Below are 26,587 nucleotides of genomic sequence, written 5' to 3'. Positions count from 1 at the left end.
GGCAGAAATGTCCAGTAGAGTAGAAAAAACAATCATTGGCCAGCGATTTATCTCTTCCGACATGTATACGTGCCAACAAGCTAATCTAGAGTTTCAACTGCTCCCTTATTTGAATTGTAATCTAAAATAATTTGGGGCTTTTTCATTTGATGAAAGTGATGCATGATTCATCGATTCATGATGCAAAGTACTCATAAGAACAACATTTCTATTATTTTTAGGAATATTGTCAACAACAGTGGTATCTTGCATGAAGCAAAACAGACGAGCTAAGAACTTCTTTATTCGCGATTTGTGCTGACAGCTCCGGTGTATTTTACTTATAATCCCCGGCATTGTACCTACTTTGTTTTAGAAGAAATTGTCCTAAATTTTACGATGTAAAAAAGTTATTACACGTAAATTGTAGCCTTCCAAATCACTACTCAAGTCACACATCACACGCATTCCTATATAGATCTGCAATTTTAGGGCATAAGAAGTTTTTCTGTTCATAATTACAAAAGAACCCAGACTTTTGTGCCATACTTCGCTGGCTTGCTTGGAATATACCATTTGAAGGAAGAGCGGCCTCTAAAAGCAACTAGTTGCTTATCGATGGTAACATTTTCATCAGGGTTAAAAAATTTTGGTACATTTTCTACCTATGTTTCATTAATTTCACGTATTGCAGCAAGTTTATCAAAACGTCTCCTATCCTGTCTAGTAATTTTGTTATCAAAACGTATTGTAAAACATATTACTTGCAAACTTTTTGTAAATATATCAAGTGACAAGTGACATTGTTGATTGAAATATACTACGAGCCTTTTCTTCATTCCACAAACTTTTAGTTGATTCACCATGGGACTTATAAACTCGAGCTAGAAATAAAAGACCAATGTATGCTTGGAAACCAACAACTTTATTCATGTCTTTTCTGTTGGTTCCAAAGACATGCTGTCCGTCCATGTTGGTCATATTTATAATTTGGTTTGCAAGTTCGTGCAGCTATACTACAGTTTATTTTACAAGTTTTAGCTTGTAGAAACCTATTTTTATTTACAGACGTACCCGGCTGACAAACACACAGGTACTGCCAATATAGAATACTGCCAACTAAACACACATACACAGGTAGTTTTTAACGGTTTAAATACGCGGGTCACATTGACCCGAACGTACCCTAGGTAACAATTTCATTTTTATCAAAAAAATCAGGAAGTTGATTGTTTATCTCATATGCAATTAAAAGACCTCATATTAGGTAATAAAGTCACGAAACACCAAATCGTTACGCCGCGTAATAATTTGTAAAATAAGAAATAAATTATTTTTTGGGTCAAATAGACCCGAACAGGACAGCAGGGTTAAAGGAACAAAATCCCCATAAAATTTTTATGTAAACATATTAAAAAAGAAGCCGCAACTCGATAAAAACTGCCTTATATGAAAAAATACTAAGAGCCAAAAAAGTTTTAAAAATATTGAATTTAACTAATGGTATCACAATAATAATTTAATTGGAACGTACAGAAAAGTTTGGGGGGGTTTAAGGGAACAAAACCCCCATAAAATTTTTATGGGGAGCACAAATTTCACTATAATTTTTCTTTAAGATGCACCTGTCATAAGAATGCCACATATCCATTTTCAATAAAAAATCTCTAATAGTTTTCGATATATTCGAAAAAATCGATTTTCATTTTGTAACTTCAAAGGGCTATAACTTTTTTTCTGTGCATATTTGTACTACGGTAAGTTAGGTTCATTCGAACTATTTTTGGTCCCAGAATATGTGATTTAATTTATGACCTGTATTTTTGTTACACCCTGTATATCAACGATTTATTTTTAGATATTAATAACAGAAAATTATGTTTTGCGGATGATCTTAAAATATACTGTGAAATTAAAACAATTGCTAACTGTATAGATTTGCAGAACGATCTAAATTATATAGATACTTGGTGTATAAAAAACAAACTTTTTCTTAATGTCAATAAATGTAAAGTAGTAAGATATTCTAGGAAGGAAAATAAGGTTGATTTTAATTATGTAATTCAGGGGTCAGAACTGGAAGAATGTAATAGCATTAAAGATTTGGGGGTTATATTTGATTCAAAATTAACCTTTAATGACCATATTGAGCAAAAAGTATCTGATGCTATGAAAATGTAAGGTTTTATCATCAGAAACTGTAGAAATTTTAGCGATATAAGACCGATTAAACTGCTGTATCTATCGTTATTGCGAACAAAACTAGAATATTGTAGCTTAATTTGGTATCCTATTTATAGATGTTATATGCAACAGATTGAAAAGGCACAACGGAAACTTTTAAAATATTTAGCATTTAAGGTTGATGGAGTATAGCCTGCTCATGGTTATGATTACGATTTGTTATGTAATAGGTTTGATATTGTAAGTTTAGAGTTAAGAAGAGTTATATTTTCGGTTTCATTTTTATTTAAGTTATTACACAACTGTATTGATTGCAGCGATATATTAGACCAAATTAGATTTAATGTGCCACGAATATCTTCCAGGTCAACTATCGTGTTTACTTGTCCACGCGCGAGAACAAACATGTTACTAAAGTCACCGATTTATGTTATGTGCGATAACTATAACAAAATATGCAACCATTGTGATATTTTTTCATGCTCAATTAATCATCTAGTTGATACCGCATTGGTTTATGCAGTACCTTAAATTGTTAATTTTTTATTTATTTTTTTATTTCTTATTACATAGTTATTTGTTTAATTAAATTCTGATTGTATGCTAACTAAAAATTGTTCAAATTTTTACCCTAGAAATGGGAAACTGTTGGGTAATAAAGCTATTATTTATTTATTTATTTATTTATGTAAGTGACTTTTATTTTCATAAAATTAACTAATTTGACATCACTGTACAAGAACTGTTTGTGACTTAGGTTATTGATACCAGCAATGTAGGTCAGACTGTAGACACCTGCAAAATAGTTATACCACCCTATGTGTGAAAATCAAACAAAACAAGAATTTGTTTGTTTGTTGAGGCGGAAGACAGGGTTTAATGTAAATACTAAAGGCCCATGGGGCAACGATTTTTGAATTGTGACTGTGTCTATCTTTAGATTTTGTATACATAGTTGTCAGATTTCAATTTGCATACCAAAATGTATTTTCGTTTTTTGGCCAAACGGTTGAGTTTAGAAAAAATGTTATAAGACTTTTTTGCTCTACATGGTTCCTTCTACATATACCTTTAAGGAACGCACTATTTTCGGGGACACCCTATATATACCTATTCTTGTGCCTTTTGTGCTCATTTATTGAAACAAATATTGAATATTTAGTTGTTATGGCTGGATGACTGTTTATAAATGTAGTATAACACTTAGAGGTGGTGGTAAAAAATATTTTTGTGGTTTTATTTTTACGTGTAGCATACATGTTTATACTATGTACCTGTTTACTGTGTTTCTTAATCATTTAATCACTTTTTTAAATAACACTTCTGTATGAAACTAAATTACCACCTTATACGCATTCGGAAATAATGATCAGATTGAGGCAGTGGCGGTTCTGGACCAAAAAAACTTGAGGGGCAAGACACAATAGATTTTAAGTGACCGGTGGTTTCGTTTGGTTTTCAAAAACCCCAATAATTGAGAGGGGATGTAAACATTCAAAAAATAAATTCTACAAAAAAAGATAGTTATTAATTGAATTTTCGAAATTCCATCCGTTTCAGCACACTTATGAAATAAAATTGATTAATTGATCAATGAAAACTATCAATCCTTCTCCAAAAACATCAATTCAACATATCTTTAAATAAAAATATATTAAACAGTAAATAAATAAATAAATGAGAAATTGTAACAACACATTTTATTTTATACAAATTTACTGCTTGTTGACAAGGTTTACAGTTATTTACAAATTTAATCTCCTCTGGCCAACATTACTAAAAATGTCTCTAATTTGGTCTGGATTCTTCATCAACCTTTCATTTTCTTCTCTTTCTATCGATATTCGTCAGTGGATTAGTTATCATGGTAGAGCGCAGATAAGTTTTGACTCTTTTCACTGTGGTAAAACTTCTTTTATCTACAGCACTCGTTACAGGTAATGTAAATAAAAGCTGGGCCAATTTTGAAAGCTCAGGATACAACAGTTTTTGTGTAAGTAAATCAAAATAAAAATCTGTTGTCTTTCCTTTGAAATTATGGAAAACCTCTTTTGCCATTTCAATTTCATGCTTCTCAAGATCTTTTATATTAATGAGCGTACCGTACTGCTCTGCAAAACTGCATGCAGGGTCAGTTGTAAGGAATTCAGTGCTTGATGGATTTAAAACTTCAAAAGCCATAAAAACAGCTGGATTTGTTGTGAACCTGCGTTCAAGCTCGCCTGTCATATGATCTAGCAGTTCAAATAACATTTGTTTGAACATAATTTCATCATTATGCATAGATCTTTGTCCTGTGAAAATCATGATGACTGAATCATCAAATTTTATTGCTATTTGGTTTGCAGCATTCAAGAAATTATCAGATTTTTTACTTTGTAGTAACCTTTTCAAATCATCGATTACTTTAACTTCAGAGCTCACTAGGAGGTCTTCCTTCTGTAAAGCTACAGACGTTTTGTTTGTATATTCCAAAATTTTCCCTAAAAATTGCAGAACAAATACAATTTCAAACTGTTTGAGTTGCAGCAAGAATTCTTTAGCAGTAGCAGCTTCAACCTTCATCAAAAGTTTCATCAAATTCTTCGAAGCCATAACGTTATTACGAAGAGATTATAGGGGTCGATTAACGGTATATAATTTCGAGGAAACAGTAAGAAGAGGAGATATTTTTAATTGAAAGTACTAAACGTTGTTGCCAGTGTTGTCAAATGTATTGCGAAATGATAATTGAACACAACCGGTGAATAAACAAGATAACGTGCCGAAGATTATAGTACAAAAGTTCCTGTAAAAACTGGGGGGGGGGGAACCGCCACTGGATTGAGGTATTCTCAGTACATAAACGATAGCCATTCTGTGATAGTTTGGGATGACCCAGAATGTTCTTAGAGGCATAGAGTGTAGGAAGGAACTACCAGGAAGTTGCTTCGTTTCCCAGGAACATTGGAACGTTTTTATATTTTTTATATGTCCCACTCTCAGTTGATCCGCGGGTATTGATTTGGTTATACCTTAATCACAGCTGTCCTGTTGTCCTATATATTCAAAGAAAGTTTCCTATTACTGAGATGCACCGTTTCGGGGGTGATAACTTCCCCATCCAGTCCCTACTACTCAGTTTAGAGCTTTCCCCTCCACAGTCTCAGATTAGAATTACCAGCTCAATTGACGTCAATTTAACGAAATATAACCATTCGAAGGATGGCCGGTTTCAGAAACAATCGGTTTCTAAAAGCCGGAGTATCAATAGTAAACTTAAAAAAAGGTTAGGTCCATTCTGTCCATTTTAGAGTATTTTCAAAATTCTGATTTTTTTATTTTCACAAATGAACTAACCTATTCACATTTGATCTATTTAAAAGCAGTCTATAGACTCTTGTTTGTATATATTTCTAAAAACCTTATTTCGTGTCAGATATTTTTATTCACCGAAGACATAATGTACAAATGTAAATACATACATAAAATCAATCAATAAAAGTTACATTTTGTAAAAAAATGCTTATATCAAATCACAAAGTTGTAAATAGTGTATTATTATTTCGCAAAATACTATTTTGAACACAATATCTGTTCAAAAAAAAAACATTTAAAAAACTTCAAGCTTTGTATTTAACGTTTTATTTTGTAAACTATGAACAAAATTTGGGCACCACAAAGACTAGATTCGTTTAAGATGAATTTAAATTTACAGAGTATGTGGCTTTAACCATGTATACCTTGTAAGCAACACTGAAGATGGAATTCTTATTCCGAAAACGTTTTGTGATGTAGCCCGAAAAGTTCCTTTTTAATAGATATACCTTTTATGAAGGAATTTGTTAATAAAAATATTTAAATTAAATATGGTATTTGTAAGAAATATTTGATGTTGCTAAAATTTTGTTCACAAAAACATGGTTGGTTTCATTAGTAAAGTGCGCAAGTTTTTAACTATCCTCAAATTAAAAGATATTGATACTATATACAGCGGCGGATCCAAGGGGGTGTCACGGGGATCATGATCCCCCCCCCCCCTCAAACGAAAATAAATTTCAATCCAATAATCCAAAAAAAACCGAGAGTTCTCAAACAAAAAAGAAAATACATTTTAGGCCCATCCAAAAAATCATTGTAAACCCACTTCTAGGAGTGGTAAGACCCTCCCCCCGGAAAAAAATGGTAAAAGTAATCCCCCCCGGAAAAAATTTCTGGATCCGCCACTGACTATATAACGATGTACATACGGAGTAGTCTATTAAGAGCAAACAGTAGCGATCAACAGGTAGCAACAAACGCGTTCCAAGATTGTGGCTCTAATTTTGAATATTTTTTCGAGATATTTGGCACACATATTCGTAATATAATAAAGAATGGAGGTACAGAGCTCAATTTCAGAAATATGTTAGTGTGTGGAAATTACTCTATAATTAAATAAAATATTGAAAAAAGGAGCCTGTACCGCCATTAAGAAAGACAGAAAAATACACTTTCTTCAAATAAACTTTTTTATCCCGTGCCTAGATTTTGTGTCACATTGGAACTACTAAAAATTGATTTTTTTATAACAAGAAATCGAACGTCACTGACTTGGCAACATTTCGCGCCTATGTGTATAAAAATTATTGTTTTTGATAGTATAAACGTCACTGTCAGTGTCGAATTACCGACGCACTGTTGCCTCATTTTTGAAAGTTCGCAGAACTTTCGCAATCTTGGACCTCGTTTGTTGCTACCTGTTGATCGCTACTGTGTGCTCTTAAGTGGAGGTCTGAACTCACAACTTTTTTGTAAAATAATGTCAGTACAAAATTGTGCCTTTCTAGTTCCTAGACCATTTCTAAATCCCAATTATTTACCCAATTATTACACATTCTATTTTTGCACAGAAGGAGTACTCGGTTTTGTAATTCGCAAAAGTATTTTAATTGTGTGGCTCATCAAACTGATTAATTAATCTAAAATCGCTGCTTTTGATGGGGCTGCTTTTCTTTGGTAATGTTATAAACAGTGACTCCAACCTCTACTAATGTTTTCCTCGAAAAAACTTATTAGAATTTTAAACTTCGCACTCTTCGAATGAAACCAATGGTATCACGAATGTCTTTATGTTACATGTATATATTAAGTGTAAAAAATTGATGGATTGGACCGTTACTTGATGGAAGTTCATTTTATCTAACAATAAAACACTGAAAACTTTTGTTTTCTATACTTCCGCAAAATTTATGATAACTATGTGACTACAGCTGTTTCGGCAGAGTGCCTTTCTCAAGTGATTTAGTTTACTATGGGTTTGCCTTTTTAAAGTCTTTAACTGAAGAGGTTGAGGAGTGGGGAGCTGTTTGTTTCGAGTTGGTCATTCAGAATTATATCTGTATTTTTTAATTTATTAATTTCCATAGATTCTAATAAAGATAGCTTAAAGCCTTTATTTTGAATATGCAGAATTTGAAACTCTTCATTAAAAAAATGATTATGATCTAGAAGGTGAAGTGCGTATTAGAAGTGTCTGTTTTTCTATTGTTGAAAGCCCTTTTGTGTTCTGCTATCCGTTTGTCAAAGGTTCTGCCAGTTTGACCGATGTAAGTTTTCGGACAGTCACCACAAGTTAGTTTGTAGACATCACTCTGTAGTTGTTTTCTCTTTCGGCTCTTATTGTTCTTAATATATTTGATTAAGTTGTTGTTAGTTCTGAAAGCTGGTGTTATTCCTTTCTTTTTTATGTATCTGGCTATTTTTGTTGTTATCTTGCCAGTATATGTGATAGAGCAGAAGGTACTGGGTTCTTTCTGTGGTGGTGGATAGACTAATTTCAGGGCTTTCTTATGGAGTTTTTGGTTTAAAATTTTATTAATTGTTTGTTCGTTATAGCCATTGTTTACTGCTATTTATGTAATGATGTTCAGTTCTATTTCGAAGTTATTTTTTGACATGGGTATTTCTACCATTATTACATGTCTTTTGACATGACAAATTAGCAGCCTACCATAGCATGATACATAGACTGACAGAAATTCCCATGTCAAAAAATAACTTCGAAATAGAACTGAACAATGCTGTAAACCATGGCTATAACGAACAAACAATTAATAAAATTTTAAACCAAAAACTCCATAAGAAAGCCCTGAAATTAGTCTATCCACCACCACAGAAAGAACTCAGTACCTTCTGCTCTATCACATACCTATACTGGCAAGATAACAACAAAAATAGCCAGATACATAAAAAAGAAAGGAATAACACCAGCTTTCAGAACTAACAACAACTTAAGCAAATATATTAAGAACAATAAGAGCCGAAAGAGAAAACAACTTCAGAGTGGTGTCTACACACTAACTTGTGGTGACTGTCCGAAAACTTACATCAGTCAAACTCGCAGAACCTTTGATAAACGGATAGCAGAACACAAAAGGGTTTTCAACAATAGAAAAACAGACACTTCTACATACGCACTTCACCTTCTAGATCATAATCATTCTTTTAATGAAGAGTTTCAAATTCTGCATATTCAAAATAAAGGCCTTAAGCTATCTTTATTAGAATCTATGGAAATTAATAAATTAAAAAATACAGATATAATTATGAATAACCAACTCGAGACAAACAGCTCCCCACTCCTCAACCTCTTCAGTTAAAGACTTTAAAAAGGCAAACCCATTGTAAACTATATCACTTGAGAAAGGCACTCTGCCGAAACAGCTGTAGTCACATAGTTATAATAAATTTTGTGGAAGTATAGAAAACAAACGTTTTCAGTGTTTTATTGTTAGAAGTGTAAAAAATCTACATTCATACTTTGCTAGCTTAGTGACTTTCCGCCTTCTACTCTATCGCACCTTCTTCTCGTAGTTTGCTCTCAAGCTTGGCTCTATATCGTAAGCGTAGTAGTAAAACCTCGTAAGTTCAATCCCTTTACAACATATTTCACTAAAACGACCGAAAACAACCGTATGTTTTAGGTTGGAACAACGAAAGCGAGATGAGCAGCTGATGAAGAATAGACTGAACAGGAACAAAAGCATCTGGCACAGGATAAACGGGAATCTGCCCGCTTGGTGTATATTTAAAGGGAAATACGGATTGCTATTTGCCGCTGCCACAGTTCTGCTCGGCTATATCTATTACTTGAGGTTCAGTGAAGGACGCCATCCATTCAAAAGGTTAGTATTTCTTTTTTTTACTCTTACTACATCAGTATTTGTATGACGTATTGTTAGTCCAGGGCGGATCTGTTTTGAGATGGACGTTGAGAGGTGACTCAAATTTTTTTGCAGAAATTGCTTGAAAATAAATCAAATAATAATATTTGAGTTATCCTCCCTCTCAAAAAGGTCCGGAACATTGTTTAAATAATCAAAATGTCAAAAATTGAAGGAAAAATTCGATTTTTTTCTTCGTTTTTTGATTATAACTTTAAAAGTATTCATTTGCGAGAAAAGTTGTACTGACATAAAAGTTGCGTATTTAAATTTCCTACAATATAACATTGGTTAAAAATTTAAAAAATAGTCACCCTAGTTGCAAAATAGCAATAATTGCGAAAAAACCATACAAAAACAAGTATTCGCATTTTACGTTTTTCAACCATTTATGCTAAACTTAGGACCTTCATATTTCACCCAGAAAAACTTTATGATACAGTAAAACAATACTGTAAATTTCTTTAAGATCGGTTTAATAGATTTTGCAAAATAAATTTTGCAATCCAGCTTTCGCAAAACAAATTCATTTTTTCAAAATGTTACAGGACTGAAAATAAATCAGATAGCTAGTTAAATTTTTTTTTGCTTATAGAAGTTTACTGTACCTTTCATTTGCAACTTTCAAAATTAAAATCGATTAATTACCACGGCGTCAGAAAATTTTTGAAATAAACAATAATTTTTGGTGCTACGCGCAGGACAGCGGTGTTCGATTCATACAAGTTGATTTCCACCAAAATTTCTTCCAATCTTTATCTAATATATTATTTTCTTACTCAATATTTTGTTGTATTTTAATATTTTAATTCCACAAAAATCAAACTAATTTTATTATTGTTTGTGAAATATTGTTTAAACAATTGCATATGTTTAAAAATAATAAACTTTTATTATTTAAGTTAAAATATATGAACAAAGAAAGTTTTTGCTAATAAAAGTGTTATTTCAAAGGATAGAGTATGTGTTTTTATTTTGCAATAAACAAATTTATTTATTTATATCGAAATGTAATAAAAGTTAAAATGTATCAATCATTATCAAAGGTTATTGGAATGCCCAATCAGAGCAAACTATCCGCTGTCCTGCGCGTAGCACCAATAATTAATGTTTATTTAAAAAAATTCCTGACGCCGTGGTGTTAATCGATTTTAATTTTGCAAAATTGTGAATGAAATGTACAGTACACTTCTATACACAAAAAAATTTTCAACTTGCTATCTGCTTTATTTTCAGTCCTGTAACATTTTGAAAAAATGAATATTTTTTACGAAAGCTGGATTGCAAAATTTATTTTGCAAAATCTATTGAACCGATCTTAATGAAATTTACAGTATTGTTTTACTGTATCATAAAGTTTTTCAGGGTGAAATATGAAGGTCCTAAGTGTAGCAGAAATGGTTGAAAAACGTAAAATACGAATACTTGTTTATGTATGTTTTTTTTCACGATTATTGCTATTTTTCAACAAGGGTGACTATTTTTTAACTTTTTAACCAATTCTATATTGTAGGAAATTTAATTACGCAACTTTTATGTCAGTACAACATTTCTCGTAAATGAATAGTTTTAAAGTTATAATCAAAAGGCGAAGAAAAAAATCGAATTTTTCCTTAATTTTTTGACATTTTGATTATTTAAACAATGTTCCGGACCTTTTTGAGAGGGAGGATAACTCAAATATTATTATTTGATTTATATTTCCATTCTATAATATATGAAATATATTTTCCATTCGTTTGCATTAAAGAGTATATCTTGTAGGTGTCAAAAATCGTTTTTTGAACGTTTTTACGATAAATGGGTACCGAAATTCGTGACACAACATCATCAAACCATAGAACGTTTCGTTAAAGGTAACTAAATGGTGATTCAAGGTTTAGCTTGGCTTCTTACATCACTCTCTTTGAAATCTGAAGCCATGGAGCACCTGAGAGGGTGTTTCTATTAGTTTTAAGGTGCTTTGCATAATATACCAACTTCCTTTACTCTATTTTTCTGCTAATATGTTTCCGCTATAGGGGAGAGAGAGAGTGTGAGAAAAACGCGACAGAAAGAGAGTGACCTCGAACGGGTGAGAAAAAATAGACAGAGGGAGAAAGACAGATCGAACGTGAAAGGCAAAGAAAGAAACTCTAGGTTGAATCGCATACTAAACGTCTATAGAAACTTGTTTAGGGGATAGAGAATGACATCGCGAGAGAAAGAGAGGAAGCGAGACAGTAACGACCTAGAGGGAGATCGAAAGATAGAGAAAGACAGCGTGAGTGAGTGAGTACCCCAGGCTGTGGGTGAAAAAACGTAATATAGTTCAGGAATTTTTGAAACCTATCAGGTGTTGTAAAGGACGATGCCAGGAATAACTTCTACTAAAATGTAACTAAAAATATTGTGCGCTTTTTTTTAATTGCGATTTTCATTTGTTAAATTTGCAATTTTTATTGATTTTTAATTTTGTAGCTTAGGATATTGATTTTAGAGAAAAACTTTTTAATAGAAAGTTGTAGTAAATTAAAAAACCTACAATTTGAGCTATGGTAAGTTTAATTTCGTTAATTGGTTATTGCAAAACAGCCTGCGAAAGATCCAAAATGGCCGTTTTTTACAATTGCATTATTTATTGTACAAATAATTTTTTTATTTTTTAAAGCTTTAAAATAAAGATCTTTCAATTCCAAACATAAAAAAAAATTGTAAAGCCAGATTAACGAATTTGTTGCTTAGATATTATAAATTGTTTATCCCAAGAGGTAAAATGTCGAAGGCTATAACTTTTTGAAAAAAAATCGTAGAAAGTTGGTGAAACATCCAATATCATTCGAAAGAGTTATATTTTCATATTCTGATGTAAATAAATGCGTAAAACATTTTTAAACCTCTAATTTTTGGATTTGAAAATAAGGGGGCAAATTTCGTTATAAACATTTAGAGCTGAAGCGGCCCTGTACATCCTACGAGTTTTTAACTTACATATTATTGTTGCTAAAGACGAAACGAAGATTTATAAAAAAAATTAAAATTTTCTACAACCAACTGAAGCCGAGATAATTGTTTTTTTTTTCTTAAATCATAGTGCCTTTATTTATAACAATTAAGACATTATTTTACAGTCATTGACTAAAGAAAGACTTATATTATCTTAAAATAAAAGTTATTATAAAATATAATCACATTTAATTATTAAAAATTATTTTTTAAATCGGTGCTTTTGCAAGCGGCCGAATTTTGCAAATCGCCCGGCTCGCTTCAAATCCGCGCACTCGGAAAATTTTTACGTAACTTGTATTAAATGACGGAAAACAATTTAGTAATATTTCCATTATAATATACAGTCTATTTACCACTGTATTTGTTTTTCTTGATAAACTTTTATATGTGAAATCCAAAAAGAATAGTCACTACAAGAAGAAAAAGTTTCATATTGTATATTATAGTAAGAAGTAACATTATTATTATTATATTTATATAACAATGAAAAAATTAAAAATATAGTTATATATTTCATATATATGTATCATTTTTGTAATATTATTTCTTCAGAAATGAAATTTCACATATAAAAGTTTATCAAGAAAAACAAATACAGTGGTAAATAGATTGTATATTATAACGGTAATATTATTAAATTGTTTTTTGTCAAAATTTAATACAAGTTACGTAAAAATTTTCCGCGGATTTGAAGCGCGTAAAAATCGCGCGGATTTGAAGCGAGCCGGGCGATTTGCAAAATTCGGCCGCTCGCAAAAGCACCGATTTTAAAAATAATTTTTAATAATTAAATGTAGTTATATTTTATAATAATTTTTATTTTAAGATAATATAAGTCTTTGTTTAGTCAATGACTGTAAAATAATTTCTTAATTGTTATAAATAAAGGCACTACGACTTAAGAAAAAAAAAAAAAACAATTATCTCGGCTTCAGTTGGTTGTAGAAAATTTTTATTTTTTTATAAATCTTCGTTTTGTCTTCAGCAACAATAATCTGTAAGTTAGAAACTCATAGGATGTACAGGGTCGCTTCAGCTCTAAATGTTTATAACGAAATTTACCCCCTTATTTGCAAACCCAAAAATTATCCCGGCTTCAGTTGGTCGTAGAAATTTTTTATTCTTTTATAAATCTTTGTTTCATCTTTAGCAACAATAATCTGTAAGTTAAAAACTCATAGGATGTACAGGGCCGCTTCAGCTCTAAATGTTTATAACGAAATTTGCCCCCTTATTTTCAAACCCAAAAATTAGAGGTTTAAAAATGTTTTACGCATTTATTTACATCAGAATATGAAAATATAAATCTTTCGAAAGAGAATGGATGATTCACTAACTTTCTACGATTTTTTTTCAAAAAGTTATAGCCTTCGACATTTGACCTCTTGTGATAAATAATTTATAATATCTAAGCAACAAATTCGTTAATCTGGCTTTACAATTTTTTTTTATGTTTGGAATTGAAAGATCTTCATTTTAAAGCTTTAAAAAATTAAAAAAATTATTTGTACAATAAATAATGCAATTGTAAAAAACGGCCATTATGGACCTTTCGCAGGCTGTTTTGCAATAACCAATTAACGAAATTAAACTTTCAATAGCTCAAATTGTAGGTTTTTTAATTTACTACAACTTTCTATTAAAAAGTTTTTCTCTAAAATCAATATCCTAAGCTACAAAATTAAAAATCAATAAAAATTGTAAATTTAACAAATGAAAATCGCAATATAAAAAAAGCGCACAATATTTTTGGTTACATTTTAGTAGAAGTTATTCCTGGCATCGTCCTTTACAACACCTGATAGGTTTCAAAAATTCCTGAATTATATCCTGAAATCGACCTATTTTTCACCCACAGCCTGGGGTAAGAGGGAATGCAAAAGAATGGGAGCGAGCAAGAGGGAGAGATACAGAGACAATAAGAGATAGAGAGCACGAGGAAGTCAAAAAAGGAAACTGTCGAATCGTGTTCTAAATATTTATAGATTTTTTTAGAAGACCGATTTACAGGGTGGAGACGGAGCGAGAGTGTGGTAGCAACCCAGAGGCACAGCGAAAGGGACGGGGAGAAAGCGTGTACGAGCGAGAGGGAGGGCAAAAAAAATAGAGAAAGATACAGATACAATAAGGGACAGAGAGAACGAGGAAGGCAAACAAAGAAAACTCTGTTTCGAATTAAATTCTAAATATCTAGAGAGTCTATATTTTTTCGAAATATTCGGCCAATTTGTAAGCTTTTTGGGCCCGACACCACCAATGTGTATAACGATAAATTGAAGATAATTTGAGGGCTTCGTAGTTGATTTTAGCTTAGCTTAATATAAAGCTTTCTTCGAAATTTAAAGCTGTGGTGCAATTGACACTTATTTTTTTTAAAAAAACACGTCAACTTTTAATGGAAGGGTGACAAATTTTCATGCAAAATTCATGAACTCAAATGTAACCCCCTGCTGCCCCGCATCAAACCCCACTTTTTTTTTAAATAGCAAGTGTAGTCGAAAAGCACGTCATTTGAAAGATAATTTTTTTCTCTACACGACACTCTTTTTTTTATTTACCTAATAAGTTTGAAGATAATTTTGGACTTAACAAATGTATTATAAATTAAAAAAAAACAAAAACAGCAAATCCTGTATAAAAGGTATATTTAAAATCTCTAAAAAGGGCTACATCACAAATACATAACTAGTTTTCGACTGGTTTACCAGTCATCATCAGTGCTTACCTAAAATGAATATAACCAGATAAAATAATGCAAAGATTGAAATTTTGACTACGGTTAAAAAAGCTGTCGGTTATACTCACATAAAGTTGATACATCCTAACCACCAAAATATAGTTTTACAAAAATATGAGGGTCGAAGCCCTATAAACATGGTCCATTAAGGAAACATCAGTTTAAAATGCCAAATAAAGCATGGATGTTTTAAATATTCTCAAAAGGCCCCAGGTAACATCTGAGCTGTAGTGTGACTTGATTACATGGTGGAAGACAGGCAGCAAGTGGCAGTGACAAAGAGTTGGATGTAGACCTCCGAACGTTGACAGGACAGAAATGACAGTTCCACAGGAAGTTGAAAAATTAGCCTGTCATATTTAAAGACTATGGTATATAGATGTTAAAACTAGAAATGATGTAACAACACACTCCATTGTGAAAATTGTCATTCAAAACTCAGTAAACTAGATTTTGTAATTAAATATTGTGTTTACGTATACTGTCAGTGGAGGTAGGCAAACCTCATTACACAGATTTATTGACAGTTGTTAGTATTTATATAAGTTTAAAAAGAAAATCACAATGGAGGTAACTGAAATGTGAAATGTCTTAAATAATCTAGGAGGATGTATCGTTAAGAGAGTACAAGCTCAAACTTAGGCGACCAATTCTTAAAGCCCCTGCAGGCCACCCGGATCTCTAAGGGTCCAGAAACCAAAACCGTCGTGGGATGATGACAGTAGGAACTGGGGGTATGGGGTGTTTGTGAGGGAATTAATGAGAGAAGAACAGGAACGGGACCCAGAAAGAAAATTAAGATTGATATTGTTATAGATGAGTGTTAAGTTGGTAATGACAGATTGAGAAGGTAGGGTGAGAATGGTCCTATGTATAAATATGATGATAGGTTGTATGTAGATGGAAATTTATTTAATGAGGATGTATGTGGATGATGATGTCAGTAATTTATATATATGTTATGGATAGATAAAAGTGATTCGATGGCTGAAGAAGAAAAAGAAATATTGTGGCTAGTACCAGATGAATTATACTGTGAATATAAACAAAGCAGTGTAAGGGAGGGTGAAAAGTAGTATTGTAAATGTGTTAAGAAAAAAGTTGTCGATGGAGTGGTTGGAAGTCCCGATTGAACGAGACATGTCGGTTGACACAATTCGGCATTTGGCATTTTAAACTGATGTTTCCTTAAAGGGCCATGTTTATAGGGCTCTGACCCTCATATTTTTGTTAAACTATATTTTGGTGGTTAGGATGTATCAATTTTACGTGAGTATAACCGACAGCTTTTTTAACCGTAGTCAAAATTTCAATCTTTGCATTATTTTATCTGGTTATATTCATTTTAGATAAGCACTGATGATGACTGGTAAACCAGTCGAAAACTAGTTATGTATTTGTGATGTAGCCCTTTTTAGGGATTTTAAATATACCTTTTATACAGGATTTGCTGTTTTTGTATTACATGGTATACAGCCAACTGCAGGAAAACTTTTCCTTGTGGATTTTTATTATAAATTAGTTAAATCCAAAATGGTATTTAAAGATATTCCGCAAATAAAAAAAATTAGAGGGTCGTGTAGAAAAAAAATACCTTTCAAATGATGTGCAACTCGACTACACTTGCTATTTTAAAAAAACTGGGGGGGGCAGTAGGTGGTTACATTTAAGAGCATGAATTTTGCATGGAAATTCGTCCCCCTTCCAATACAAATTGATATGTTTTTTTAAATTGTCAAGAAACTCCTGGTTTCTGAGTTTCTGGGAGGGGGGTCAAATTTTCGTTGAAACACACTGTATTTCCGTTCTGTAGACTATGTAAACTCCCAAAGAAGTTTGTTCATAATCATAACTTCTTCGTCGCGTTGGTAGTCACGAGTATTCTAAATATGTACACTGTTAGATTGGCAAAGGGAAGAGAAACAACCATACCAACTTGTCTACATGAATGTTCAGCTTATAGTATTTAAAACAGAGTAAGAAGGGAGGCTTAGGACGTGTTCTTGTCTAGTTCAGAATACAATAAACGTTTTTAAATGGATGAATTGCAGGGGTTTGTAGAGGAAATACGTGCATAAGTTCTCGTATTTGACATATGTTTTCCTTTTTCGTATGCTTTTTCTTCTTATCTCCTTTACTTTTGTTTTCGTTACTCATCTTTTCTCTACTTCTCTCTTCTTTTTCTTTTCTTTTCTCATTTCTCTCTCTTCTTTTTTCACTTTGGTAGTTTGATCCTACTGGCTTTTGATATGAAATGCACCTGGCGGATCATAAAGGCCTTTACATTTTACTCTTTTTTAACTTGTCTTGAGTAAAATATCTTCTTTCCTATCAGTCTATCTTGGCTAATCTTATTTCTTCTGACCCAGAATGGCTATTAGGTTTTCGAGGGCAGACGGGTCGTTCTACTACACGATCTAGGAAGGCAACGGGAAACCACCTAGAGCAGCGGTGCTCAAAGAGTCGATCGCGATCGCCAAAGTTTTTGAAGTCGATCGCGATTCACGGAAAAAATACAAATGAAAAAGATGTGGACACTAATTTACTTCTGCATACATATGTGAGGTGGTTGAAATAATTAGTCCCGAAATAATTTCTTTTCTAGAAGAACGAGGGGAAAATTTACTTCAAAACGAAAAGCTCAGTGATCTGACTTTCGTATCAGATTTAGCAAATCATTTGAACCTCCTTAATTTCGAACTACAGGGTAAAAATAACATTTATCGATATGATGAGCGCAGTACATTCCTTTGTCAACAAATTGTTATTATTGATTAATCAAATAAACAGAAAGGATTTAAATAACTTTCTATCGTTGGAAAAAAGATTAACCGCCCATTTGAATTATATTTATTATGAGACGGAGATGCAAGTAGTTCATGGCGAGTTTGAAAGACGCTTGGCTGATTTTAAGAAACTGACAGATATTGTAACATTTATGTCTAATCCATTTTCTTGTGAAGCCGTGGAAAAAATTGCCACTGACATATTAATTACTTTCAATATGAAGATCATTTCCGTCCAAAATGAGGCACTGAAAATAATTTCGGATACTTATATACACCTTAGTACAGAGCGGCTGATAAGAACTATTGGTCTTTCATACCGTATAACAAATATCCATCTTTGAGGCAAATAGCTCTGAAGCTCATAGCATTCTTTGGATCAACGTACTTGTGTGAGTCTGCATTTTCCCAAATGAAGGTAGTGAAATTAAAGTATCATAATCGGCTAACTAACTGACGAACATAATATCTCATCATGCTTGCATCTGGCCCTCGGTAATTCCGTACCATCATATGAAAATCTTGTGAATATTATGCAGTGCCATGCATCAACATCCAAATAAAATTAGGATGAAAAACATGACTTTAATTACAACCCTCTGAAGTTACAATTTTTTATTAAATAGAAATGTGCAACAAAGTTTTTTATTTTCAAAACTGTTGTTTTTTACTAACAGTCGATCGCTGGACGCTTGCAGTTTATGTGGTAGATCCCACACAGTATAAGTCTGAGCACCACTGACCTAGAGCCTAACTTTTGCAAGAAATCTGTTTTAAAACATTCAATTTCTTACTATGAAAAATTATATTACATAGGTCAAATTCTTTGCTCATTTATATCGAGATGTTGATAAAGACTTGAGATAAAACGGTAGAGGAAGTAAATATTTTATTTTTATTTCTAGACAGTCAGTATTAAAAAAGTTTTTTTTAATTGATAAGAAACCGTTTTTATGAAATAATAATGACGGTTATATAGATTTTGTAAACACAGGGTACCCGTCTATAAGATAGACAAAATGCCATCACTCCCAGAATTACATTTTTTTATGTTCTATCTCAGGAGTGGCCAAGCTTCTTGATAGTCCGAGCCATTTTTCAAAATTTGTAATGTTTCGCGAGGCGCAATGAAACAATTATTTAAAAAGTGTAAAAAAGGTATTAAATTTTCTTCCCACTATTTGAACTGCACGGATTTTAAAACGAAATAAAATCGTTGTTTCAAATATGCAAATAATTCTACAAGTAGCCTTTACTAATTCAGGATACTTCGATTTGTCATCACCATTCCATATTTTTCTGGAACGGCTTACTGATCTACCGTCTCTCAAAAAACACTGTCTTTAACACTCTGTATTCCTCTGATCGTACCACATGACCTGCCCATTTTATATTAGCTTTTATATTATGTTTGACGATGTTTTCAGTACCATGCAAAGTCACCCATTCAGCATTACGTCGCCTTCTCCACTCTCCTATCAATTCATCTCCTTGGGGGCCAAATATCATTCTGAGAGCTTTCCTTTCAAATACTGAATGTAGATTAAGTCTTAATTTAGACTGTCTTTTTGGCAGCTTAGATCTTAATAATGATGATATGGAGTATAATGCTCTATTCCACGCAGCTATACTTGCTCAGACCTCTTTTTCTATGCGGTTTGGCATCTGTAGTTGCCGCCGCAGCCGTTAGATATTTAAACTCTTACTACTTCGAAGTTGTGGTTATTAATAGTTATGTTCTGCCTAACTCTTGGTCTTGTATTTTTGGTTACTAACATGTATTTCGTCTTCTCTTCATTTTGTCGATGGCCCAGACTACCTGTTTCGTCCTTGAGTTGTAAATACACCTCTCTCACGACTCTTGTAGAATGATCGACTGCACCTAGATCATCAGCAAAGACCAACAATAGTTTTATCCTCGATTCGCAAATCGCCCTGTCAACTCAGATGACATTTTACTTTATTACATATTCTAAGGCCAAATTAAATAGCAACGGTGAAAAGGGGTCTTCTTGTCTAAGTCCTGCTATTACACTTAGTCTTTTATATTTGTTGTCAGTAATTTAAGACATTTTGAAACACAAAAATTAAAAATAATTCAGGTACATTTATTGAGAGCCACAAATAATCCTTCAAAGAGCCACAGTTTGGCCACCCCTGTTCTATGTGATTAATAAAAATAAAACAGTGCAATTTTAGAATCCAATTCCCCCCCTACCTCCAAAAAGCTTTATATTTGGTTTTTATTTATTTTTTTTAGTGGGTTGCAATCAATTTAAAAATATTTGCTTAAGAGCGTAATTGCAAGTATTTTACGGCTATCCCTACTTTTTCTTTCATTAAGCGGCATATTACATGTAGTAAAATTCTTACTGGTATGAAAATATAAAGATTAGTTGACAATGGCATTGTGATCATTAACTTAGAGATGGCTATTAAATGTTCTTGGATAACCGTTACTTGTATAATCACTTAAATTATTAATTCAGTTAATTAATATGATTATTTTTTCACTAACTATGTATTCAGTGATTATAAGAATTGACATACTATAAAATAAAAACTAATCGAGAAAAAAGAAAAAGCAATAAAATGCTTTTTTTAATAATATATTGCTACTATGGAACGCTTAGATAAATTTCAACATCTTTAACAACAAAATACTTGGATCGCAGAATATATCCTGGTGTATCATCTGCTTGGATTTTCCATAAATAATAAACAATAAAAAAACTTTTTATTAATTTCACGTTTTATCAATTATTTATCAAATACACTATAATTATTATTTAATAAACAACTCAAAATATTCCTGAAGCCGTGACAAATATTTACTAGCCTTGTTTATCACTGTCTTGTCACTACATTCTGTTCGACTGAGTGCGTTGTATGACAAAGATAGCGAATGTTCGATTTGGAAAATATCACCACGGACATGGTGATCATTTTTTTCAAATCCTGAAAAGCTAATAAATATTTTTGCAAAATTTAAACGCAGAATGAAAGACTAAAGTATTACCGAGGGCCGAAAGTCCCTCAGAATAAATAAAAAGTTTCTTTTGAATGAGATATTTGAAATTAAAAATCACACTAAATTTTCTCTTTTTCTAAGAATTATAGAAATTTTCAGGGACTTTCGGCAATCGGTAATAACGTAATCTTTCATTCTACGTTTAAATTTTTCGAAAATACTTATTAGTTTACTCAAGGTTCGAAAAAAATTAAGGCATTTAAATAGCATTGGAGCCGAAATTTTGCTCCTATCTCTTAAGTCATTGTAACTTCATTTATTAAACAGTTAAAGTTCATATGTATTGTTAATGTCTATGTTTTATGTTTCAGCATCTTCAATACATGACATTTGCTGGTCCCTGGTACTATTAGGTCTATTACCCATCAAAGATTTTATACCATTTTTTAATTTATTTTTATAATGTGTACATTACTACATACTATTACCTTAAGAAAAAAGAAGAGTAAATATTCGTTTATTATGAAGACTTATTAAATATAAAGAAGTAAAAAATGCTTAATTGTCTGTAGAAGAGACAACAGTGTACTCGATAACATAAATACCGGGTCAAGCTAAAAAGTTCTCTAAAAAATAGCGTTTTTATGTAACAAAATGCGCAATCTATCAATAGTCTCACTTCATCAGTTCAAATTACACATCATCTGAAGTTAAATTATATTAAGGCCTTTAGAATATTCATTTATTGCTTTTAATACGTCTTTATTTGATCCAAAACGTTGTCCAATTGCAACTTTGGCAATATTTGGTCATAAGTGAAAGTCAGGTGGAGGCACATACTTAAAAATTCCTCTAATCACACTTCAAATCGGTTAATGTCATGATCAGAAACGATTATGAAGTCTCTTCAATTATTTATTCGACTCTTTGGTATGTACCAATTTTATCTCATATTTTCTTTAAAATTCAGTAAAGCTTAATGTCTATATACAAATATACATACTATCAGTCTGAATACAATTCTTGGGTATCCGGGTTATTATCTCTTCATCAGAGTCACAATTTACGTTTAACCAGCTGCCAAGGTATTTAAAATTGTTTCTATCTCTTCTCCATTAAGAGAAAGCAGACCTCGATCTATATTAATCTTTCTCCACAATAACTTACTCCACGCAGTAGATTTACTAATGTCTGCAGATCTTGTAAATTTTCAGCAAGAACGGCTGTATCGTCAGTGTATTTGATATTGTTGATTACTTCTCCTGCCTACTTCTCTTGTCTGTCATCCAAAGCCTCCCTAAATATTTCTCTAGAGTATAGAATAAAAAGACTGGGTGACAAAACACAACCCTGTCACACTCCACGTTTTGGTGGGTAGTTTTTCAGCACGAAAGTATTTTAGTATCTCCAACTTGGATAGAGACTCTTCTGATCTGCCATTAGCGTTAGTCATTGATTATCGTGTAGATTTTTTCGATATTTTCCTCAGCAGTAGATCTTTATGGTCGTTCTTTATCACAGTCATCTTCAATTGATACATAACTAGGTTCAGATTCACTGGACATTTTTTTACTGTTTATAACGAATGTAGAAATTTTTATAGACTTTCAAAAACTTCAAATGAAGTTATTTTGGTGGTGAGCATTCCAAAACGTCGAGGTCTTAAAATCAAATCAAATCAATACTTCACAATCAGTAATTTTATTAACAGCAACGCCATCTATGACATAGCTCGAGAACTTTTCACCTTGCCATTGTAATTGATTTTATAAATGTTTATTTCTGTATAATATATCGTCTCTGGAATAAGTCATAGTAGTACTTTTAGTAATATAGAGAAATAATTGTTATAGTTATCCTTTTGTTATATCTTTTGAATAAATTTGCCAAATAATGTAATTATTTACTGCTCGATTGGCTACATGAAATCTTTTGTATATAAAGACTAATACCTCAAATAAAATATATTTTACAGTAATGTAAAGTACAGTAAACTAAAGGAAATTATTAGAAAACTGGTAGGAAGATTTTTTAGTAGTAATGGATGAGTACAGAGCTCTATAGAGCTCAAATTTGAAAGTTTATTATTCAGTAGTAATATGATAGAAACGTCTTGGTACTTTCATCAACCTTACCAAATGTGGTATTCTTTAATAATCACCTTGGAAATAGTGGAATCATTTTACGTTTGGACATACATTAAATGTGACGTCACGTAAAATGTGGTTTTTATGTGACATATTGACGTGAAGTGTGACATTTGACATTGTACGTTAAATGTCACATTTCACGTCTAAATATTGCATAATTAATACCTTAGAATATAAAATAATTATTTTATATTCTAAGATTAATACATTTTCAGTGACGTCACATTCATTTGTATCATGGAAACATTCAACTTTTCAGCTTATTTCTATGATAAAACACAAAAAAAAGGTTTACTCGGCTGAGCTAGCGCTAGAATGCATGAGCATCTTCCGTAGTGCTCTAGTGGCTCCTAACGACTATTGTTTTTTAGCTCCGTCACTAAAAATTGAAGATGATAAAATACTGGAAACGTAAATGTAACTACACACTGCAAAAGTTCTGAATTATATGTAAATAATTATTGGTTTGTGTCATGTTCATAGCAAGATTCGTGAAATTTATGCTATTTATGAGCAATACTATTCTTTTCCAAGAGATTTAAGGATCTTATTGTGGAGTGGATTAGTTAATGTATCTATCTCAAAGACAATCGGATAAATATGATAGCTTGCAGAATTTTAGGGGGCCTCTGGATGCTCGATTTGAAGAATGTAAAGGAAATTATTTCAAAAACATTTCATTATTTGTCGCATTTTTTTTCATTTCCTCGTTCAAATACGAATACATAACTCTATTATAATACATCTCAGTTCAATATCATCAAAGTAAAAACAAAGGTTTAGTATTTGAAACAGTTGCAAACAACTCGAATCAAGCCTACTGCCTATTAGTCACTGTTTCTGACGCAGCAATGCGAACAATATTTATCAAAAAGCAATCTTTTATCGACACCGCAAATTTAGATTTTATCATTCTATTGAAAATGGTAAGTAGGTCTATTTAAACCAACATAATTTTTAAACGTATTGTCGCATTGAGGTCAAATTGTGTCAGCTGACGTTTGAAGCATATTTCTTTCTAAAAATCGTATGCATTTATTTTAAGTAACGTCATCTATATGTCAGTTCCGGAATTTATAGTGATTATTTTATTTCTTTATATGCTGTTAACTTGTCGTGCAATTATTGTATCGATTTATTGTTGTATTTATGTTTAAAATGGCAATCGATACACTTGTCTCACATATAATACTCTGACTGTGTAAAATACTTGTATTAAATCAGCATTTAGGTGTTGTAAAAAAAGAAATAAATACATATATAAATGTGGTTAAGTGCAATTTATAAACGTTAATAAAATAAAGTTGTTGAATATGTTTTATTTCTACCTTATTAAGATTGTTCTATAACATTCCTTAAAATGAACAAGAGACAAAACGAGAATGATGATAATTGAGAGCGCTAACTACAATCAAAATCATCTAAAGACGATAAACAATATCACTGTTTGTGGATAAATTTGTGTATCTTTGCTCTTTAATGGCTAACAAAAAGGGCTGTACCATGGCTGTATACCTACTGAAGAAATAAAGCAATTACAAAAAGCTCTAAGAAAAAATGAGACTGGTAAGAAGTTTTTACTTCGGCATCGGAAAGTTGGACCCTTATGGAGAAAGATAAAACGATTATAGATGTACTGCTGTAGACGAATGCTGAGAATTCCATGGGGGGTCCGAAAAATAAATGAATCTGTACTGAACGAGCTAAACATACAAGAAAGACAAAAAGCACAAATATCAGAACAAATAATATTTTTGGAGACGGGCTTCGAGGAAATGGTCTTGAAAAAGTTACCATCCATGGAAAGGTTGATGGTTGAAGGCAAGAGAAGTTGAGATAAATCTCCCACACGGATCATATTGTTGCTATTATTGGCGCTCCATTATCAGAATGCACTATGGTTTGTTTTTAAAGCAGGAGGAGTAAACTAAAACAACAGATTCAAGAAAGTCACTAGAAAAATCACCAAATACATCTTTCTTGGTTGATCATATCGGCTTTCGACAGTAATCCATAAATATTATATGTAGTATATTACTACGTCGCTAAAGAGTGCTAAAAATAACCGCTTTTTATATAAAAGTTGACTAAAAATCTAAGAATTAAAGGAATAACGCAGGAAACACAAAAAATCGCTGATATAACTTAATTAACCTGTAAAATGCCTATCGTGTCAAAATTTATAAATGTCATTAGTGGCAAAATTTCATAATAGTGGAGTAAACTTGTCTACGGTTGGACCAATTACGGCGCGGTAAATTTGAATTACTCATGGTTTAAAAAAAACCATACAATGGCTGAAGATAGAAACATTGGAAAACTGGAAAAATCTAATAGCTTCATGATATCACAATACCTGCATCAGATTAACGATTAAGACAAGAGTTAAGTAAGTGGACAAACAAAATAATTCTTTTGTTTTCCTTGACGTCAACTAGAGTACCTAAACAATGAAAATTTAGTGTCTTGATTTGGAACTTTGGACATTTCTCCATCTTGACATTTTAAAGGCAAATAAACTTTCCCAGAATGACATTTTAACCTTATTTTAATAATATGATCAGTCCCAGATTTCTATACTTTATTTCCCGTTAAGATTAAAATGAATCATATATCGGCAGTCGAGTAGCGGCCCGTGCCCGAGAGGTTTGTAACACTGATCTCCATAAGCGCAACGTTCTATTCTTAACGTGAAATAAAGTATAACCAAATACTATTGACTGTAATACATCAAACTCCCACAGAAATCTTGAAACACGTTGCCACTGTCGGCTTGCGGTGAAACTACGTTGTGACAACGTAAAATTTGACGTAAACATTCAAATTTAATTTTATAAATTTTTGAATAACAAGCTAATTTTGCTAAATTAAATTAAAATAAAAATAGTTCAAACACTTATACAAAAACAATAATAAAGCAATTTTATAAATGTAAGGTTAGATTGCTCTGGTTATCACCGTAGACCGCCTAGATGGCGCTATTTTTTTGCTTCCTCAAATGTAATGGGAAATGTCAAGAGTTGTATGTATTATAGTCCATAGTATTTGGTATAATTATCATTTAACAAACAAGTATTTAGACTGCCTGACTTGCTTGATTTCTTCTCCAGTTACATATATCTTTGCGTTTGGGTAATCATTTCTACCGATAATCATTTTTTTGTCTTCCTGATATTTTTTTGAAATCCAAAACCTCCCTTGCAAGAGTTAGATCATTTAAAAGACATTGCAGATCGATGCTATTCGATCTTTTATTATAATAGCATAATCTGGATGTAATTCTTCGAGCTCTTTGTTAGTCTTTATCCTATATTGCCCTGTTGCTTTATGAAGCACAGGCCCAAAGATATTCCTTAGTATTTTTCTTTCCCAAACACGTAGTCTCTCCTGTTTGTCTTTGTTCACGTTTCGCTGCCTTACATCACTACGGGTTGTAGATTGTTTTATATAGTTGTATCTTTGTATGTCTTGTTAGTCGTTTCGATTTTATATGCTCACAGCATAAGAGAACCAAGTTAGTTTATTATACTGTGATAGGATTTTGAAGGGTATAAAGACATCTGTTGCCGGCTTTTATCTCATTGTTTATTTCTTGTGATTCGTTATTG

The 26,587-nt window shown here is 32.0% G+C and overlaps 2 protein-coding genes across 2 annotated transcripts in view; both read left to right on the top strand.

Moving 5' to 3' along the window:
- LOC114324597 (TBC1 domain family member 20) overlaps positions 1 to 24,291 on the top strand; it is a 37,100-nt gene extending 12,809 nt beyond the window's left edge. Inside the window, exons 7-8 of the mRNA XM_028272465.2 lie at positions 9,108 to 9,308; positions 21,201 to 24,291. Coding sequence (XP_028128266.2) covers positions 9,108 to 9,308; positions 21,201 to 21,216 — 217 coding nt within the window. The 3' untranslated portion in view covers positions 21,217 to 24,291. The remainder of the gene's footprint in view (positions 1 to 9,107; positions 9,309 to 21,200) is intronic.
- Positions 1 to 26,587, top strand: part of LOC114324559 (EGF domain-specific O-linked N-acetylglucosamine transferase) — a 235,792-nt gene that overhangs the window by 66,208 nt on the left and 142,997 nt on the right. The gene's annotated exons all lie outside the window — the stretch shown is intronic.

Source organism: Diabrotica virgifera, chromosome 3 (genome assembly GCF_917563875.1).
Source record: "Diabrotica virgifera virgifera chromosome 3, PGI_DIABVI_V3a".
In the NCBI taxonomy this organism is placed as follows: Eukaryota; Metazoa; Arthropoda; class Insecta; order Coleoptera; family Chrysomelidae; genus Diabrotica; species Diabrotica virgifera.
The sequence above is the reverse complement of the archived record's forward strand: the minus strand, read 5'-3'. Positions and strand labels throughout refer to the sequence as shown.